This window comes from Dreissena polymorpha, unplaced genomic scaffold, assembly GCF_020536995.1.
Source record: "Dreissena polymorpha isolate Duluth1 unplaced genomic scaffold, UMN_Dpol_1.0 chrUn143, whole genome shotgun sequence".
Taxonomy (NCBI): domain Eukaryota; kingdom Metazoa; phylum Mollusca; class Bivalvia; order Myida; family Dreissenidae; genus Dreissena; species Dreissena polymorpha.
This window is the reverse complement of record NW_026273457.1, coordinates 1-19,185: the sequence shown is the minus strand read 5'-3', so window position 1 is coordinate 19,185 and position 19,185 is coordinate 1. Positions and strand designations below refer to the sequence as shown.

Sequence of the window (19,185 nt, the reverse complement as noted above, 5' to 3'; positions counted from 1 at the left end):
ATTTCATAGGCAATAGAGACACATGGCGCTTTGTTTAAGATTTCCTTCAGTCATTTTTGATGTTTTCTTTACATGGTCTAGTATACTTCTAGTGGTATTATTCACTATATATAATTATTTACGATTCTAATCATTTAGATAAATACATGATGAAACAATAGTTGCATGTATTCTTGATAATGATTCAAAATGTTCAAAGAAGTTTGTGTGAAGCTTTTACTGATTTTTTAAAAATAAAACATAACGTAGTATATAATTATATTAATCAAGCACCTTACATCTCCTTTACTGAGAGCGCGTAGACATGCTAAGTACTGCATATTGTACATATTTGCCGTTTTCTTTTTAATTTGGCAAAGCCATTTTCTGTATTTATAATTGAAGTTATATACTATCATGGTGTACATTATTTTCATGTTTATTTATATTTTAAATTTATTCAAAGATATATAAACAATTTATTGAAATAACATATAAAATAATTATTGTTATATGTTGGTATATCTTCGTATAACTTTAACAATAAACACTTTAATGCCTAGTCAATTAATATAGTTTAAAATACAATAGAGATAACGATTGTGATGATAATTGAGAATAACAATTACGATAATGATGATGAAAAGAAAGACAACAACGAAGACGGGAATGCAGATGAGCTATCTGATAATAGTTATGATGAGCTGATTAAAGAGAAGGATGAAAAGGAGGACAAACCGATGAAAAAGAAGAAGATGAAGATGATGATGATGATGATGATAATGATGATGATGTTGATGATGATGATGATGATGATGATGATGATGATGATGATGATGATGATGATGTTGTTGATGATGATGATGATGATGATGATGATGATGATGATGATGATGATGATGATGATGATGATGATGATGATGATGATGATGATGATGATGATGATGATGATGATGATGATCATCATCATCATCATCATCATCATCATCATGATGATCATGATGATCATGATGATGATCATGATGATCATGACCACGATGATGATGATGATGATCATGAAAAGTTCGTTGAAACTCGTTGAATCATTTATTCAAACTTTTTCTTTTTTTCACATAATATATAGATGTTTATTCAGGAAAAAAGGCAATATGCCCATCATTCCGCATGCAACACATGACAAAGAAATATACAACCGGTTAATGGTGAGATATGTTGCATCATGTTAGATATCTGCATATATATATGGGGAGATATAGATACATCAGCATGTAGTTTTGATTGTGAAGATGCAATAAAAAGATAAATAAATAAATAAACGTTTGGAAGCAATGGAAGGAAAAAAAAATATAGCGTGTATTTGTCTTAGACCAGGGTTATTGGGTCATTTCGGAGAAAAATGTAAGTTCTAGTCTAATGAAATGTAACTAGAGTTTATGTATTAAAAAGTGTAAATTTAAATATGAACGGTATATTTAGTATATATTTGACACACAAAGTTGAGTTAACCAAAAATGGATATTAAATCTAGGTAGCCTTTTTTTTTTGGGGGGGGGGGGGTAGATTGTATATTCCTTGTTAGAGAGCCAAAAATATAGAAAAACTCACGTAGGCATGCTATAGTGTTTGATTTCAGGTACATGTACATATCAGGTGCATTTATCAGTAAAAGTTATTTACATATATATTTACATACATGTTTAACAGTTTACAAAATAACATTTGTTATTTACACACACATACACACACGCTTATATATATATATATATATATATATATATATATATATATATATATATTCACACATAAGGCAAGTTACGGGGTCTCTGATTTAGAAATAGGTTATGGGGTTCCCACATAAAAAACCTGTATCTCCATACCCTTTTTTATCCGATATTAACACGAATTAAGGTATATAAGGGTACCTTATATATTGTTATTTATGAACACGCCATTTATTTAACGTCTTATACAAGGAAATATATAGCGAACTTATTTGCGAGGTATATACAATTTCAATTTCAGACGTGATTGTGGTTTTCGATTTAAGACCTTATTGTGAGATTTGATTGCATTACCTCCCCTACACCCCCCTCATAGTAATTAAAGGAGCCTAGAATGCGGGGTTGTATATAGACCCCGTTTTTTATATTGACCTCGTAAGTACAGTCTGAAAACTACCGAGACCGCGTAACTGGCACTATATATTGGTATATATATATATATATATATATATATATATATATATATACACATACATATACATATATATATACACAAAGTATCATATAGTATTTTTACAACGTTGGTGATGTAATTGGTGCATGTGTATTTTGCGATTGATGTTGGTGTTGTGTAGCCTTTCATGTTCAAGCTCATAACGATATTAATATCCGATATATCAACTCGTGCTTCCGTTACACAATCGGTTTATAATTGGAGAAATCATCAAATGTGTCTGGAAATAATCGGATTAACTACCGTCGTGGATACAGTTAAATGGATTTTATCATGGTAAGTCAACGTTGTAAGTGTGGTACAGTTTTACAAGCTTGACAACCTAACCCGAAATCAAAACGTTAGGTTGAGGCGCATGTGTAAAATTGACCAACTTTTATTTAATAATAATAGGTCTGCTCATGACTCATGTTAGTCAAGTAATCTAATTCGAGGATTGTATATATGTATATACTAATGATACAATTGAGTGGCTTGATATGTGATGGCCAATTCATCATGCTAACAATTTTTGAAGATTTAAAAGTTACACATTTAGACAATTAGAGCGCACATTTATCGATTGTTATTGGATATGTGGTAAACAAATGCATTGTATTTGCGTTCACCAATGAGAAAACCTTACAGATTATGCACATTTTGTAAGTTTTAGTAACAACATACAATAAAATAGCATGGTATATGATGGACAACTGTTATAAACTTAGATACATACATGTACACCTACATAAAAATGAGCAATATACATATACTGGCTTACATGTAAATAAAATATGATGTTTACTATTGATGTTTATTTAATTCTTATGTTTGCAATACACCTAATAAACATAAATGTGTTTTATGTTGTATCTTTTTGTAATAACAGTGTATTTTTGTCTTTTTCAATTTCAGGTACCACTACTGTTTCTTGACACAAATTGTTTTTCTACTAATTTGGTTAAAAAATAGTAGTGTGTGTTTTCATCGTTGCTGTAATAAGAGGCTGTGAAAACATAGAAAAGCTGGATTGCCATTTCACATATTGACGGGTTTGCCAGGCTCGCATGGTTGTGAGTATAATTATATTTATTTTATGTAATAGGTGATTAATAACTAATTCTGTGAGTATATATTTTCTCTTAACACCAGTGGTTTATGTATATATATTCCTAGGTTTTTTAGTATACCATTGTTGTTTGCGGACATTAGTTCTGAAAATTTAATTATGTTTGGATGTTTCCAATAGTATTTTTTAATGTGTAATTTTCTTATTTCCTTGTAAAGTGGGCATTCTAATAAAAAGTGGAATTCATCTAGACATACAGTCTAGTTTAAGGCGGAACTCTAAACATAAGCAGCGCACATCGGTAAGCAATTATTTATATTGTTTTATCTTTAAACGACATCTCACGGACATCTTAACATGCCAGATCATTATTCTGAAAGCGTCCGCAATAACAGTTCAATCAAGAAAATGAAGATTTGTCGTGTCTTCTTGGTTGAAACATCGCCTCACTCATTTACAACCATATAACAAGAACCTACCATTACCTTGAGAACAATAATCAACCGCTCATGTTCAACACTTGCACTATAATTATTTATACATACAAATAAATGTAAAACAAGCTTATCAACCGAAAAATATATCAATAATATTATTTGAAAATAATTCATCAATAATGACAGGATTTCGCAATTCCTAGGCCAATTTTATGTCAACGAGCATGTGGACAACTATTGACATTCTACAAATCGAAAACCAAATCTGTGCATTTTTATCTGATATAAGACAATAAAAACGGAAACCATAAACCATGTATTACCATGAGAGATTGCCTAATGCATTAAATGGTCCATCCCAGTGCAGATAAACACCACACCTTGTTATTGCAACATTTTTAGTAAGTTTCGTTTATGTTCAGTTCAAGAAATAATAAAATAAAGACCTCCTTAACGTTTTTTTTTAATAAAAACAATATAATTTTTTTCACATTTTTTTTTATATAAAAGTACTTTAATAGACAAATGGCAACTCCTACCTATACACATGCACATGTTTAATTCTATGTTAAGATTTTACACAAAATGCACATGGCTGCATTAGCTTGTTTATACATCATTGTGTAAGAGGTACTATATCTATATAAAATAATAAAACAAATGTTTCTTCGAGAGATTCGTTCACTTAAGTGGCCAAACATGTGGAAAACAAAATACAAGTCAGTCTAAGGTCATGTAAACATTGACGTGAATTATATGAATGCACCGAGTGTTTCACCTGTCGTTGTATTGTTTGTTTCGTGTTCACTAACATTTTGACTTTATTTTCTAAAAAAAAATCATCACATTACGACCTTGAATCGTGTTACCGAACGCACGCGTATCAAATGATGTTCCTTTCAGATAAGGCGCAGCGGATTTTGACGATACACTACTCCTCGAGTGTCGGATTGTAAATGCTGCTGTTATACATCGCCTTAATAATACGTATTTAGTACTGATCTTGAGCCAGAAAGGAGGACAGACTCAACTATCATTATAACAGCATTACTATCGAAATGTTTGTGTCTAAGACTGATTCCGTGTGCGTACATCGCTATGAAAACAGTAATACATTAGGTTCTTTAGCAAATATCTCATTTACACAGTCGTGATTATTTGAAATCGGTATTAATAGCATGAGTTATGTTAATGTTTAGTGTCATACAATTAACTATAATTTGCAGTTTGCGAGTAAACATCAAGTATCGATGGTCTCTTCCTGGGTAAAGCCCAATAACATCAATTTTTTCGAAATAGCGTATAATACGAAGAATTCTTAATAAAGAATTCTTAATAAAGATGTATCAATATACGACTCCCAATACCTACAACAAACTTAAGTATTGTAATATTCAATTCAAAGTTGAATCAAATAACCGGTAGTCAAATATGTAACGTTCACATATATACATTGTTTGAGACACAATTAATATGTATATCGAATTAGCAAAGAGCATAACAAAAAACAAGGCAAAGTATCTCAGTTCCAAACAAACATTTTATATAGATTTTACTCTATTACTGTTTCAAAATACAGAATATGCCTTAAACCCTCCGATAAAGACGTTCTAAGACGGGTCTCGGACGAAATACTGTGGTAAAATAATAAACATTTTTATTGAAAATGTTCCGTAAGTTAATGTAATGTAACAGTTTGCAATCAAATGGTTCATGAAAGAGGCCTTTTCACATTGTTTTGCATGTATTGAAATGTGTTATTAAAAGCTTTAGATTGATAAATTCTTTATATTGATAAATGTAAACATTGGATCTAAAAAGCTGCAGTAAAAACACAAGAATAAAATTGAAGAAGGAAAAAAAGTAAGCCTCAACTGGCCCAAACCACCGACCCCTGGAGTCCTGGAGTGAAATATGTATCGCTTAGACCACTCGGCCATCCATGCTTATAAAATGAGCGATGTATTTTATACTTTATATAAGCAAACCTTACAAAATATAACGACAACAACCGAACTCTCCAAATTATTCAATCGTTTCGCGCTGCAACGCTTTATAATTTTCATGTTTCTAAATCGTCAAAAGATGCATATAATGGATATTTTAGAACATGGTTAATGTTCAGTATTACTGATTCCTCACAAATATCATACAAACATCGAAATTTTGAGATTCCGAAACACTTTTTATTCAATGTTATTAATTTACCAAAACGTGAACAGGCCCCTTTAATAAGCATTGAACTGTTGATATTGCTTCGTAGCATTTATGCTTCTCAATAAAATTGTTGTCGTAAGATGTTTGATAAGACGTACCCCAGACTCGTTATTCCCCAGCATCGGCAGTCGCTATAAGTCACGTGACATTTATTTTGGTTTGAATAGCGTGAGCTATATTTGTAAGATTGTCAGTCAAACTGGTCGCTCGCCCAGCGAAAAATACGGACGCAGAGACAAGATCAAAGCCTCATATTTGTTTGTCAGAAGACATACGTCATCAATAATTGATCACGAGGTCGTTTTCCAGACAACAATTGCAGGGTAAAGTATAAGGCAAACAGCATAAATGAGATCATCTAGTCCTTGATATTGATAGTAATTCGTTTTGCAAACAACGGAGGATGGCATAATAAACCAGCAGACTACAGAAGCTAATATAACATTAAAAGTTGCAGATATCGTTTTGAAATAAATGTGTGTCGATCGAAATAAAAACAATTCGCACTAAAATATCTAGCACAAACACGTTTAGAGATATTGTGTTGTGTTTGTATTTGTATTAGTGTGTGATAGCTGGTTATGTATAAATGGTCAGTCAGTCAAGATGGTCAGTCAGCCGGTATAAGTATTGTCGGTTCTAATGTGGAGATTTGAACATGCTTTAAAATATTAGGGCACAAATACGAAAACATTGGGAAATCGAACGGTTTGACTTATATAAGATTTATTGATTATCTACTTTCATTAAAAATGTATTGAATTGACGTTGGCTGAAATTCTACTAAACATAATCTGCGGATTCAACAGATATACTTGGGATTATAAGAATCACTCTAAGTTGGTAATGTAACATTCATCGCAAGTTTTGGAACAAACATTTCTAACCAAAAATAAAATACAAACAACGGTCTGCTGTTTTGCGTTAATATTTATTGATATTGTGTCGGGGTTCGGTAAGAATCGGCAGTTCATACGTATATATATACATATATATATATATATATATATATATATATATATATATAGTTTCAGATTGGGTAAAATGGTGGGTCAAACGTCCATTTTACCGCCGTATTGTTGGGTCTTTAGTCGATTGTCGGGTCCCAAAGTCGATTATCGGGCACTTGGACCCGACAGTTGAAGACCCACTTAATAAAAGGCTGCTTAACATCCTCATGACTATTTTTTAATTCAAATTTGCGTATGTAATTTTACTCGAATTGTCGGGCCTATATCTCCCATTCGCAAACTTTAGATCAAACTCCTCACGGCAGTTACTTCCCTTGGGCATCTTCTAGAATAAGGGAGGCCACTGAGCCCTTTTCGGAAAGTCGCATATCTCCCCTGAGTATTCTCCGGAATTGGAGGTTCTCAATCGCTGGCATTCGGTACCCCTCGCAGATTATCATAATACTTATCCGATGTTTGACGGAAAGGGCCGAGAATGTGCGATTGAATCGCTGGGTAGTATTGATTTCCAGTAACAATGGCGTCGAATGAGAAAGAAAACGATCGTTATCTGTCTGACATCGAAATTGACAAATTAAGTGTTGCACAATTGAAGGATTATTTACGATTTCATAATCATTATGTGTCAGGGAATAAGAATGAACTTGTCTTGAGGACAAAAGGCGTACAAAAGCTAGGATTAAATGATCGACAGCTGCACAGGAATGCGGAAGTAAATTATGAAAAAAGGAAAACAGAAAAACTTTTTACGCCACTCGGTGAAAAGCTGCCACATCCAGATGTATTAAAAACGTTGAGTAGTGACTTAATGGACTTTCCTACATTAATAGATAGTGACATCTACAATTATTTTGTGCTGAAAATGAACACACAAAAACAATTGAGATCAAAAAATTGTATTATGTTTACAGACATAAACACAGTATTTTGTACCATGACATAAGTGACAAATGGGAACATTGTTTTGTTAAATGCAAAGTATTACCATCACTACCGAGTGCAAATGTGAAAGAAAACCCAGATCACAGTGTGTGGCTCTGTCTGTCAAAGGTCACTGGACAGGTTCATTCAGCGGAATGTAATTGCACAGCCGGGTGAGTGTACACAGTTTTTCATATAAGTTCTTGCATTATTGAAACGAGGTTATAAATAATTTATCAAGAGACATGCCTCTGTTACAATCCTAGTTGCAATAATCCAACTCCCAGCTATATTTACCCTCTGGGTTGTGAGGTGTACGAATGTACTCATAAACCCTCAGAGCATTCAAGAAGAACTAGTAGTTACGATCCCCGAATCGGCATTATACCAATCATTTTCATAGATCTATATACTGGTCACAAGCTATTCTCGGGATGGACCAGTTTCTGGGAAATTTTCATCAAAATTTAGATGCTCGAGCAAAAAAAAAAGTGCAGTTTGAAAGTATGTCTAATTATTATGTTTATATATTTTCAGGAGCGGAGAAGCATGTATCCATATTGGTGCATTTATGTATGCCCTTTCTGATCTCACTGCTAAAAAGAAGGACGGCACTCTAAGATCAACCTCAAAAAATGCGTGTGGGACAGATTTAATAATCCCCGGAAAAGAAAGCGAACGCCTAAAAAGTCTAGCGAATTTACATTTCGGAAACATACCTTTGAGTCAAAATTAGAGCCAGTCGAAAATAACACCAGAAAAGAACTTCTTGCGATTTCTGTAAATGAGAACAGTTTCCGTTCAAAACTCGAAAATATGCAACCCAACAGCTGGATGGCTTTTGAACTTTGTAGAAGAGAAGGAAGAGGTGAAATTACCAAAGTTTATAGAAATTGGATATAACTTTAGTGATAGCGTAGATCTGAATAGTGAAACTGTGAAGGATAAAATGTCGAAAATGATGGATATGCTACAAATGGATGAACTTGAATGCCAAAGTATTGAAAAATTAACCAGAGGTCAGGGAAAGAACGTACTTTGGGAAGATGAAAGAAAATTACGTGTAACTGCATCCAATTTTGGTGAAGTAATTTTACTGAAACAAGAGACTGAAAGATTTAAAAGAAATTGAGTGCAATCTTTAAAGAATAGTAACAAATATGAATTTAAGATCACAATTGTGAATTTCTCGCAAGCTTACCCTTGCTCCTAGAATATGTTTTTATAATTTTGATGTCTCACTTTTCTCTAGAGATTAACCCTTTACTTCTTAAATATGTATTTTCAAGCTTTTGTAGTTCCTTAAAAAGTTAAATGTAATAAAGTACCTTTATTACTAAATTTAAGTTTTAAAGGCTTCATTTCCAACCCTTAAATACTGATGAGCAGCAAACAGTATAAAACCTGAACAGACTGCGAGTTACTAGCATGCTGTTCTGGTTTTATGCTGTTTTCACTGTGCTTCCAAGTGGAATAGGGTTAAATAACAAAAGTTAACGCCAGATCAGAAAATAATTTAAGTAACAACAGTACAGGACATCATTGAGGTCCCTCCTTTTTTATGTTTCAATAGTCATTTAGCTCTACAAAGCATATAAATATTGTACATAAAAGTGTATGAATGTATAAATATTTATCAACTGTTCATATTATGAATTTTACAGTAGTACATGTAGAATGCTTTTCAACGATTTGTGTACGGTTCATTAATACCATCACAACGTGATTGTCAATTGTTATTCCGCTAAATTGATTTGCTCTTAAAATGATAAATCATAAAAAGAACTTTTGCTATGTTATTATCCATCACTTATTACCTTACCTGTGTTTGGAGAAAAACCGAAGGGTTTACGATAATAATCTGTTTCAAAATGTTAAAATGATATGAAATTAATGAGTGGCAAGCATGAACCAAATTAAGAAAATCAACACAGAGGTATCAACAGCTGCATCTTATTAAAAATCTGTGCACAATGCTTTTTGTCCAAGTATAGATCATTTCAGAACCCCATTGAGTTAATAGACACCTTGGAAGCTTTGCTGGTATGACTTCTGCTTTACATCTGACAAGTACTCTGCAGGTGTTGCTACTTGTATCAGAAATCTTGGTTTTAAACAAGAGCTGTCACCATAGGATGACTTATGCCCCCTATATACGCTTGATAGAAGTTATGAGCATTTTCCCAAACCTAAATGCATATTTCGAAACCTAAACACGGACCCTAAGTTTAAGGTCAAGGTCACAGGGGTCAAAGTTTGTGTGCATATGGAAAGGCCTTGACCATATACACATGCATGCCAAATATGAAAATGCTATCTGAAGCGACATAGAAGTTATGAGCATTTTTCGAAACCTAAACGCAAAGTGTGACGGACAGACCGACAGACAGTCCGATCACTATAGCGACATAGAAGTTATGAGCTTTTTTCGAAACCTAAATGCATATTCGAAACCTAAACGCGGACCCTTAGTTTAAGGTCAAGGTCACAGGGGTCAAAATTTGTGTGCGTATGGAAAAGCTTTGTCCATATACACATGCATGCCAAATATGAAATTGCTATCCAAAGCGACATAGCAGTTATGAGGATTTTTCGAAACCTAAACGCAAAGTGTGACGGACGGACAGACCGACAGACAGTCTGATCACTATATGCCCTCCTTCGGGGGCATAAATATTCTTGACGGGTTTATTGCTCCCAATTATAAATTAACTGTTGATTAAGTCTTCAGTAGCAGTACTAAACCTTAAAGACAAACATTTACTTAGGTATACAAAAGAAATCTGTGTTTTCAACGCTCTGTGTCAATTAATGTATGTAAACTTGAATCCAGTACAATATTTATCAGAATTTCAGTCTTATAATTTGTTTGGTCTTACAAAACTGCTTTCAAGCAAGAAAACATGTATAAATATATTGGCACAAACACACAAACGCAGAAACACAATTTTCTTTTTTTGCCTGAAAATGTTTGTATGGAATATGAGACAAGAAAATAATAATCAGTAACAATTTTATTTTCACAAATGAAAGCTGACTGTAAAATGTGAAATTAAGTATTATTCACATAATTACATAGTATATTACTTATACATACATGCAATGGTCAAACACTTCTAGTTAAATTGTATACTGAATTTCTCACAAAGTTCACTTGTTCAGCTTCTTATCAAACTTAATTTGTACTAGTTTTAAGGAGCCACTTTTCCAGTTTATATTAGCATGACTATTTTCAGTTTATAAACACACTTTATTTTCCGGGGACAGGTTTTTCGTGCTAACCCTGCTTTCATTCCAACACTGACCTCATCAAATAAACACTCAAAAGTTCCAGCAGTTGGGATACCAGTGTAGAACAACACCTTATCGTCATCATCCCTTATATCCTCAAAGGTGAAGCTAGGCCGATCCACTTGTATCCCAACTGTCGACGTTTCAGTAGAAGTCTGGGTTGATATACTTCTGGGAACTCTCGTATCGTCGGTTTGAGTAACCACAGAAATCAGCTCCGGTTGCACTTGTTCACACTGATGACGGATTATGGCGGGTACTGGTGTAAACCTTCCATAGTCATGGAGCTGAAATAAATAAATACATTTTTACAAGCAAAGTAAATGCAGTTTGAAGTAAAGATTATAGGTCTTTCTGTATTTTACTAAGGCATCACCAAACTGATAACTTCTTCAGTTTTTTTCTTTAAAAATGGGAAGAGCATGAAAAACAACTATCTATTTATACTGCCAAGTGCCCTTTCGAGCATGGTAGGCAGACATGGACATTATCGAGTCGGTTTCCTGGGAAGAACCAGTACTTGGTGTCCATGGAGGAGATAATTAGAATGCTTCCCAAGTAAGGAGTGAACCCACTAACACCCGATCGCTAGGCGGATATCTCATCCACTACAACACCGCGACCTTGAACTACAAATATTTTTTTATGTCCCCCCACTATAGAAGTGGGGGACATATTGTTTTTGCCCTGTCTGTTGGTTGGTCTGTTGGTTGGTTGGTTTGCGCCAACTTAAACATTTTGCAATAACTTTTGCTATATTGAATATAGCAACTTGATATTTGGCATGCATGAGTATCTCATGGAGCTGCACATTTTGAGTGGTGAAAGGTCAGAGGTCAAATATATGTGGCCTAAATTGCTCATTTTATGAATACTTTTGCAATATTGAAGATAGCAACTCGATATTTGGCATGCATGTGTATCTCATGGAGCTGCACATTTTGAGTGGTGAAAGGTCAAAGTCAAGGTCATCCTTCAAGGTCAGAGGTAAAACATATTTGTCCCAAATCGCTTATTTTATTAATACTTTTGAAATATTGAAGATAGCAACTTGATATTTGGCATGCATGTGTATCTCATGGAGCTGCACAATTTGAGTGGTGAAAGGTCAAGGTCATCCTTCAAGGTCAGAGGTCAAATATATGTGGCCCAAATCGCTTATTTTATGAATACACTTGCAATATTAAAGATAGCAACTTGATATTTGGCATGCACGTGTATCTCATGGAGCTGCACATTTTGAGTGGTGAAAGGTCAAGGTCATCCTTAAAGGTCAAATATATGGGTCAAAATTGCTCATGTAATGTCACTTCTGCAATATTGAAGCTAGCAATTTTATATTTGAAATGCATGTGTATCTCATGGAGCTGCACATTTTGAGTGGTGAAGGGTCAAGGTCATCCTTCAAGGTCAAACATTATTTAGGGGGACATTGTGTTTCACAAACGCATCTTGTTTCAAATTATCTTTATTCAACAACATTTTGTATAACGATAAAACAACTCACTCTTAGAGATACGTCTAGTAGTGATGCACTGCTTTCAACCAACAAACCATCTGCCTCGTTCTCGAAACTCAAGTCTGGTGAACGGTTATCTGACATTTCCTCAGTTTCTGGTGTGGAATTCGTCTCATCTGCTTCAGGGCCATTTTCCAGAGTCTGTAAGGTAAACAAATAAAATTAAATCAGCACATCAAAGACCTAGAAATACACATACTTTTTCAAACTAACATGAAAGAATGATGTTCAGATACGTAATATTTATGCTTCTGTATCATGTTGTAAACACCGTCAGATTCTATACCGATAGAGTAACTGACCCATGTTCATTCTTGAAACCTCGTATAGCCTAGTGGCAACATATCCGCTTCAAAATATCAGATACCATTGGTTCGATCCTCGGCTGTGAGCTACATAAAATAAATCATGAACTGTGCCATGGGTATGTCTGCCATTATCCCATGCTTGATTGTACCACAAGGAATCACTGATTTGAATAGTAAGCTCGATTTAATAATCCATCGGAATCGTTTTAAGGTGATAATCTGATTACACGCAGTGCGCAATCTGATTATGTGATGACTTAAATTAGTATAAGTATTAATATGATTTAATAAGAATAGTATATGTGCCTTTTATACACGCGTTCAATGCCATAATACCGGTAAAATCATAAGTTGATTTAGATATCAGTACATTAAATAAATGTCTATATATTATAATCATACAATACGCAATTTTACAATGCCGAAGTAATGTTATTTACTGAAATAAGATCTATTTTCGCATGACACTGGCTGTATAGCAAGTAGTCTTATATAAATAAGAGCAACATTACTTCAAGCACGTACACTTAACAAAAAGAGTTCTCCGTTTAAAAATGATGGTATTAAGGTGTTACTAAATATAAAATACCCAACAGCGGGCGAGCGTTTAATGCACTTTGCGCTTGATGAATAATGTTATACAATTATTATGGGCAAATTTATAATTTCAAAACATTATTAGTTGTTGATGTTATTCGCGTTCAATAAATACATCAGTTCTTCTTATCAACCTGATGCCTGTTGCCTGCTACAGTTTCTTATCATAATTGTATAAACTACAATACACCATCAGCGGCCGAGAGCAGAATACCGGCCGCTAAATAAATTGTGACTTGCATCAAATCTCAGGTCAAATTTCGATTGTTTTACAATAAAATACTAATATTTTATAATGTCAAGCACGTGCACTTAATAAAATACGATATGTCTTTATTTATTGTAGAATTTTGCAAAAGTAAAGCGCTTTATATATAGCAATGTTTTATTATTTCTTTCTAGTTACGTAAATAAACAAAACATAATTATGTATATAACATTTAATATTTGTACATAATTTATAAAAATAAATACAATGAAACGTGATGTTTGTGAAGTGCGCGTGACATTGAACTTCGAGTTAAGCGAAAGATGCGAATTAAATTACACATAATTAAAAACTGATACTATTCTGTCAGCATGTTTTATACTCCATCGCGCCAATAAATTCATCAAATTGTGTATACAAGCAAAACGATGGAAATTATGACAGAAACCCAGCTTTTCAAATAAAATGACCCTTAACATAACGCTAGCAGACCCGAATGAATATACTTTATTTGAGTCGTGTTCTGAGAAAACTGTGCATAATGCATGTGCTTAAAGTGTCGTCCCAGATTAGCCTGTACAATCCGCACGAATTATCAGGGACGGCACTTTCCGCTTTTATGACATTTTTCGTTTAAATGAAGTGTCTTTTTAGCAAAAATCCAATTTAGGGTCGACACTTTACGCACATGCATTATGCCCATTATTCCCAGAACGCGACTCATTTAATCCAATCAGGTAAATAAATACAATAATAAAACAGGGGAAGTCTACACTGTGTATTAGCAACCTGCTGTGGTGAATATATCTTATCAGCTAAATACACAGGCACCTGGCTACTGTACTGGAAAAATTGGATTTACTGCCAAAATAATTGATTTCATTTATGGCTAAATTGTTGTGTACATGTAAAATTAAAAACGAGGATGTATCCACATCACCGTTGCACATTGTTATTAATTTCACAGTTATCTGTTCTTTATTAGAGATAGCCTAATTAAAGACGGCGCTAATAAAATGTGAAGGTGGATATAAAGAAATAAGGTCAATTTCCGCACTGACAGTATAGCAAGTAGTCTTATATAACATATTAAAAATATTCCATGGTTAAAAATGCACGATGTTATATAGTAAAAGAGTGTGTTTGAGTAATCAATAGGATATTTTGTATTGGCTATATTGTTTCACTCGTAAAGAAAATACCAAAATCGACGTGCGAAACGTAAAAATTTATATCTGAATAATATTGTTAAGGGCGTTAAGCTAGTTAAAAATAATCACGATTATTTACTATGTATAAATTAGATAAAACGTTAAGATGTAAATTCTTATCATAAATATAAAATGCACATAATATTATAATATTCATTCATATTTCATTATTTCAGGTAAAAGTACAAACATATTGTTTTAAATCCTATGTAATCAGCACTTTATGTGGATTTCAACAATGCTTAATTAATTATCGGGTGTGTAGCAGCGGTGTGTACATTACCCATATGATATAACGCAAAGGTAACGGTCAAGCGACTTTCCCACATTTATATGACATGTTTTATTATCGTTATCAGGTATCTGTTATGTGTCACGGATTAACGGACATTGGTTGATTACCCGATAATATGCAAGTATCAAATGATTTAGATTATAAGTTATGGGAAAACATTATATGCCTGACCTGAAAATGTAAGTCATAACAAATAATTATATTATAAGTTCACTTACCAGAATCACAACCTAAGTGTTGCCATCGCTCGCAGGCATCGCAAGAAACAGCACGTTGCCTCTGCCCAACTGTCTTTCCAACAATGTATGCACTTTACCACTTCTGCATTGCAGAAGAAACACAAAACTCACTTACTCTCACAGTAAAATTATTGTATCCTACATTTAAGAAGCACAAATGTTTTGAAATATTTATATAAATTAGTTCAATTTATGATTCACTGTGTGTGTTTCAGAGTTTATTTACAGGTCCTACTGGCCCTCTTCACGAGGTTATGGTAGCCCGACCTGCCCCTGTGACCTCTCAGGGGAAAAAGATTAATTTAGAGCCAAAGTAGGTCAAATTTACCCCGGCTTCCCGGGTATTCGCCAAATAATTTAATTTTTAAAGAGAGTTTCGTGCACGTTGGCCAATGAGACCTTAATGTGTTATTTACCGTAAGGTGGTGATGAGGTGCGGATCCCGCCGAGTGTCCCGCACACTACTTATGTACAAGACACTCAACGCGACCCACATACCAACACCACTCGGTAAGTAAGACCCGGAATACACACACATAACGCTCTCACAACCCCCCACTCATAACGGGTGATGTGTATGAGAGTGCCACGCCCATGTGTTCCGGGTCCCTTGATGTTGATCTGTGTATGGTTGTGTATAGTATGTGGTATGTGATTGTTGTGCATTTGTCTGGAGCGGAAGAGGAGATGTCTGTCGGTTATTTACGGTCGTCGGTCAGTCGTGAAGGGCTGTATATCGTTGCAGTTCCCAGATCGCAGAACACGCCCGCCCCCGCACAAGCGCACCCACGCCGAGCGAGCCCGAGCCCCCCCCCCCCCCCGCGCCCGCATACGGCCCCGGCCCTAGCACCCAACCGCTGAAGACCCCTCGAGACAAGCACCCTCATCCACCCTCTCGCTGCGCGCGACAACAGATCAGTCAAGAACCAACCATGGAAGCCCCCCAAAGCCCCACCCGGAGTCACCATCGTTCTTTCCCACCCACCTGCAAACATCCAGACCATGTATCAAGCTGGGATGTATTTATTTTGTAGTTTATGTTTATATTTGCTATTATAATTGGATAGGTAAAGTAAATAAATGATCTCAAAATGCCGTTTGTTATATCATATGATTTATTTATGTTTTATATTAATTTGTAAAACTCATAGTATATAGTTTATGTCCCGTATTCTAGCTTTCATTTACCCAAGTGTGGTTATTGTGCTCTCCGCCCCATGAGAGGGTGTTAGTGGGGGTTCGAGCAGGATACAGGAAACGCCCCGATTCCAGAGGCGCCCCTGGTTCTTTTTAAGTGCCCGGTGTATAGCACCGATACACTGCACCCCCGTTTAACGTCTCTCGCGGAGGACATATTAGTACATAGTTGTTAGTATCGGTACTTATATACATGTGTAGTTCTGCTGTCTTGTGTCATATCTTACGGTAAACGTGGGCTCTCTCTGTTGCTATTTGGTATATAGTTTGAATGTTATTGCGAAGGGCAGGCTAGTTTTTGAAAGATCATGTATTTGATGATAGAAGAAAGGGACTATGTTTGTTTGATTGGGCCGATGACTAGTTCGTTGGGGTAGAAAATTTCTTTGTAAATTCTTTCTATTGCTGTTGTTAAGTGTCTTGTGAGACTGTGGTGTTGTAAGGGCCAGACTAGTTTGATAGGTCATTTATTTGATGAAAGAAGAGAGGGCTGAGTTTGAGATGATAGTAAATTTGGTATTAGGGAGAGCGCACACGTTAGTGTTTCTGGTTATAAAAGCAAAGACAGCATTCCTATGTGTTTTTTGTAATATGCCAGGTTAGTATCGTGGTCTGGTCTGGGGCATATGATTCACTGAAAACTGCCCGCTTTATATACAGACAGCCCTCTTAAATGATCAGTCGCCAAATACGCAATCGCTCCGCCCACTAAGTTGTGTTTTCATAAAACGCTTATTCCATTACTCCGTAAGTCTTTGTTTGTCGGACCATGTGCCGCAATAAAACGAAATCTGATTGATTATTACGTGAGTTTGATTGACAGCTGGCGAGTGGTCAATTACTTTAAAAAGAGCATTGTTGTCTGGTTAAGCTTGTTAATAACCTTATGTAGTCTTTTATCACGCCAAACTGTGATACCATATGTCTTACTCATAAATCTGTGTCCAGACAATCAAAGCATGTCGGCATAATTAATTTTCATCAACTCACACTTTTACAAAACATAACTAACACAAAAGCATTCAATTATTCTTCTATATTTAAACCAAACTATCATAACAATATGTCTGATTAAAAATCTTTGAACAGAAAATGAAAGCATGCCGTCAAATTAAACGTCGTTTAACATTTCACGCTTGTTCAGATTTCAGGGGCGAATTGTCTTGGGGTGAGATTTCTTTGGGGCGAGTTGTCTGATTCCCATTCCGAATGGACTATTTGAAAGAAACGAACGACCAACTTTGTAAGAAAACCCGCCAATGGGGCTCGCGACCAATCGGATGGATGCTATGCCTGCTGGGATAGCCATGCTCTTTTTCGACGCGGACAGTGGACCCGACATGACCGACTTAACGGACTCGAGCGTGACGGACTCGACCTAATCAATTTTCTTTATTCTTAGACTTAAGTCTAAGAATTGTTTGGTGAATACGGGCCTAGCAGATTCTTTTGTGCACGAGGTAATATACTGTATTGCATTGTATTTGCCCCCAGGCCGTATTTATTGCTGTTTACCATTGATATTGGTGGTGATAATCTTTAGTTTAAGTTTATTTATATGTTTAGTTTAAAATTATTCTGCAAATTACTGAATTTAAACTGAGAGATTGGTTCAGGGACATTGTATTTGTGGGTCATTCTTCCCCAACCTCTGAATGAAGTGGGTCACTTGAAGTTGGCCGGTACTGTTAACAAGTTGTATGAAAGCTGGTTAATGTTCTATGCAAATTTTTTATTATTTTCTACACTGGATCTGGTTTACTTATATATTTGAAGGTTAAACAAAAATTGAGGCAAAAATTTACCGGCTGAGGGGAAAAAAATTCCAGTGGAAAAGACCATTTTTCGACGGGTCACAAAGGAGATAAAACCTGTCCTTGATTACATGATATAAAATAAACAGATTGCATTCTTATGTTTATCTTTTAAAGTATATTTTAATAAGCATAATTGTGAAAGTGGACAACCTGTTTCGCTGTGGGCAAGTAGATGTTCATAGTGACTTGCCCCCAGTGCAAGTGGAAGAAAAGTTCTTAAGAAAATCCCTGGAGATTGCACTGTGGGCTCATGCATTATTTAAGATTCCTCTTGTATCAAAATCTACCAAGGAATGTGAAGGTTTTCCTTGTATGTATAAACAGATGCGGTCAAAAGAAGAAAAGACGAAAGAACAATCCAGACTGGTGGCAGAGGAAAGTATAAAAAAGAATGCAGATCTGGTGGATTTTGTGTGGATACAATTCCACCTAAAGGTATTTCTTGTTGACAGATAGCCTTGACCTTAAGTCATTTAAAGAAGTTTATTAATTTCAATTTCAGCTGGCACTATATGTATTTGCCTGTATATGTTTAAAGAAATAAAAGGGCAAAAACAATTAAACCTGGGATACAGCTTAGCCTCTCAAAAGGGGAAAAATACCATGTGACCAGCACTTTTGGGGAGAAATTGCAATAAAATCGTCATAAACTAAGGTTAATTACATGTTATAACCATTATTTGCTCCATTTAAAG

General features: G+C 34.9%; 1 protein-coding gene and 2 long non-coding RNA genes across 3 annotated transcripts; 2 read left to right on the top strand and 1 right to left on the bottom strand.

The window, feature by feature from the left end:
- The first annotated feature begins 6,934 nt into the window (after positions 1–6,934).
- Positions 6,935–9,593, top strand: LOC127864147 (uncharacterized). The gene is made up of 2 exons (XR_008041521.1): positions 6,935–7,981; positions 8,346–9,593. It is a non-coding gene; the product is annotated as an uncharacterized LOC127864147 (long non-coding RNA).
- Positions 9,594–10,847: 1,254 nt separating this feature from the next.
- LOC127864145 (uncharacterized) lies at positions 10,848–13,680 on the bottom strand. The gene is made up of 2 exons (XM_052403832.1): positions 12,607–13,680; positions 10,848–11,386 (listed from the first exon to the last, which is right to left on the bottom strand). Exons 1-2 carry the CDS (start codon positions 12,700–12,702, stop codon positions 11,021–11,023), a joined length of 462 nt encoding a protein of 153 aa, XP_052259792.1. The 5' UTR covers positions 12,703–13,680; the 3' UTR covers positions 10,848–11,020.
- LOC127864146 (uncharacterized) lies at positions 11,807–13,204 on the top strand. Its single transcript, XR_008041520.1, has 2 exons — positions 11,807–12,225; positions 12,353–13,204. It is a non-coding gene; the product is annotated as an uncharacterized LOC127864146 (long non-coding RNA).
- Positions 13,681–19,185: the final 5,505 nt, after the last annotated feature.

What these genes read in the sequence shown, in the direction of transcription:
- LOC127864145 (XM_052403832.1), bottom strand. Translation starts at nt 12,702, where the DNA reads ATGTCAGATAACCGTTCACCAGACTTGAGTTTCGAGAACGAGGCAGAT. An exon ending in TACTAGACGTATCTCTAAGA is followed by an intron (nt 11,387 to 12,606) that starts GTGAGTTGTTTT and finishes TATTTATTTCAG; the next exon opens with CTCCATGACTATGGAAGGTT.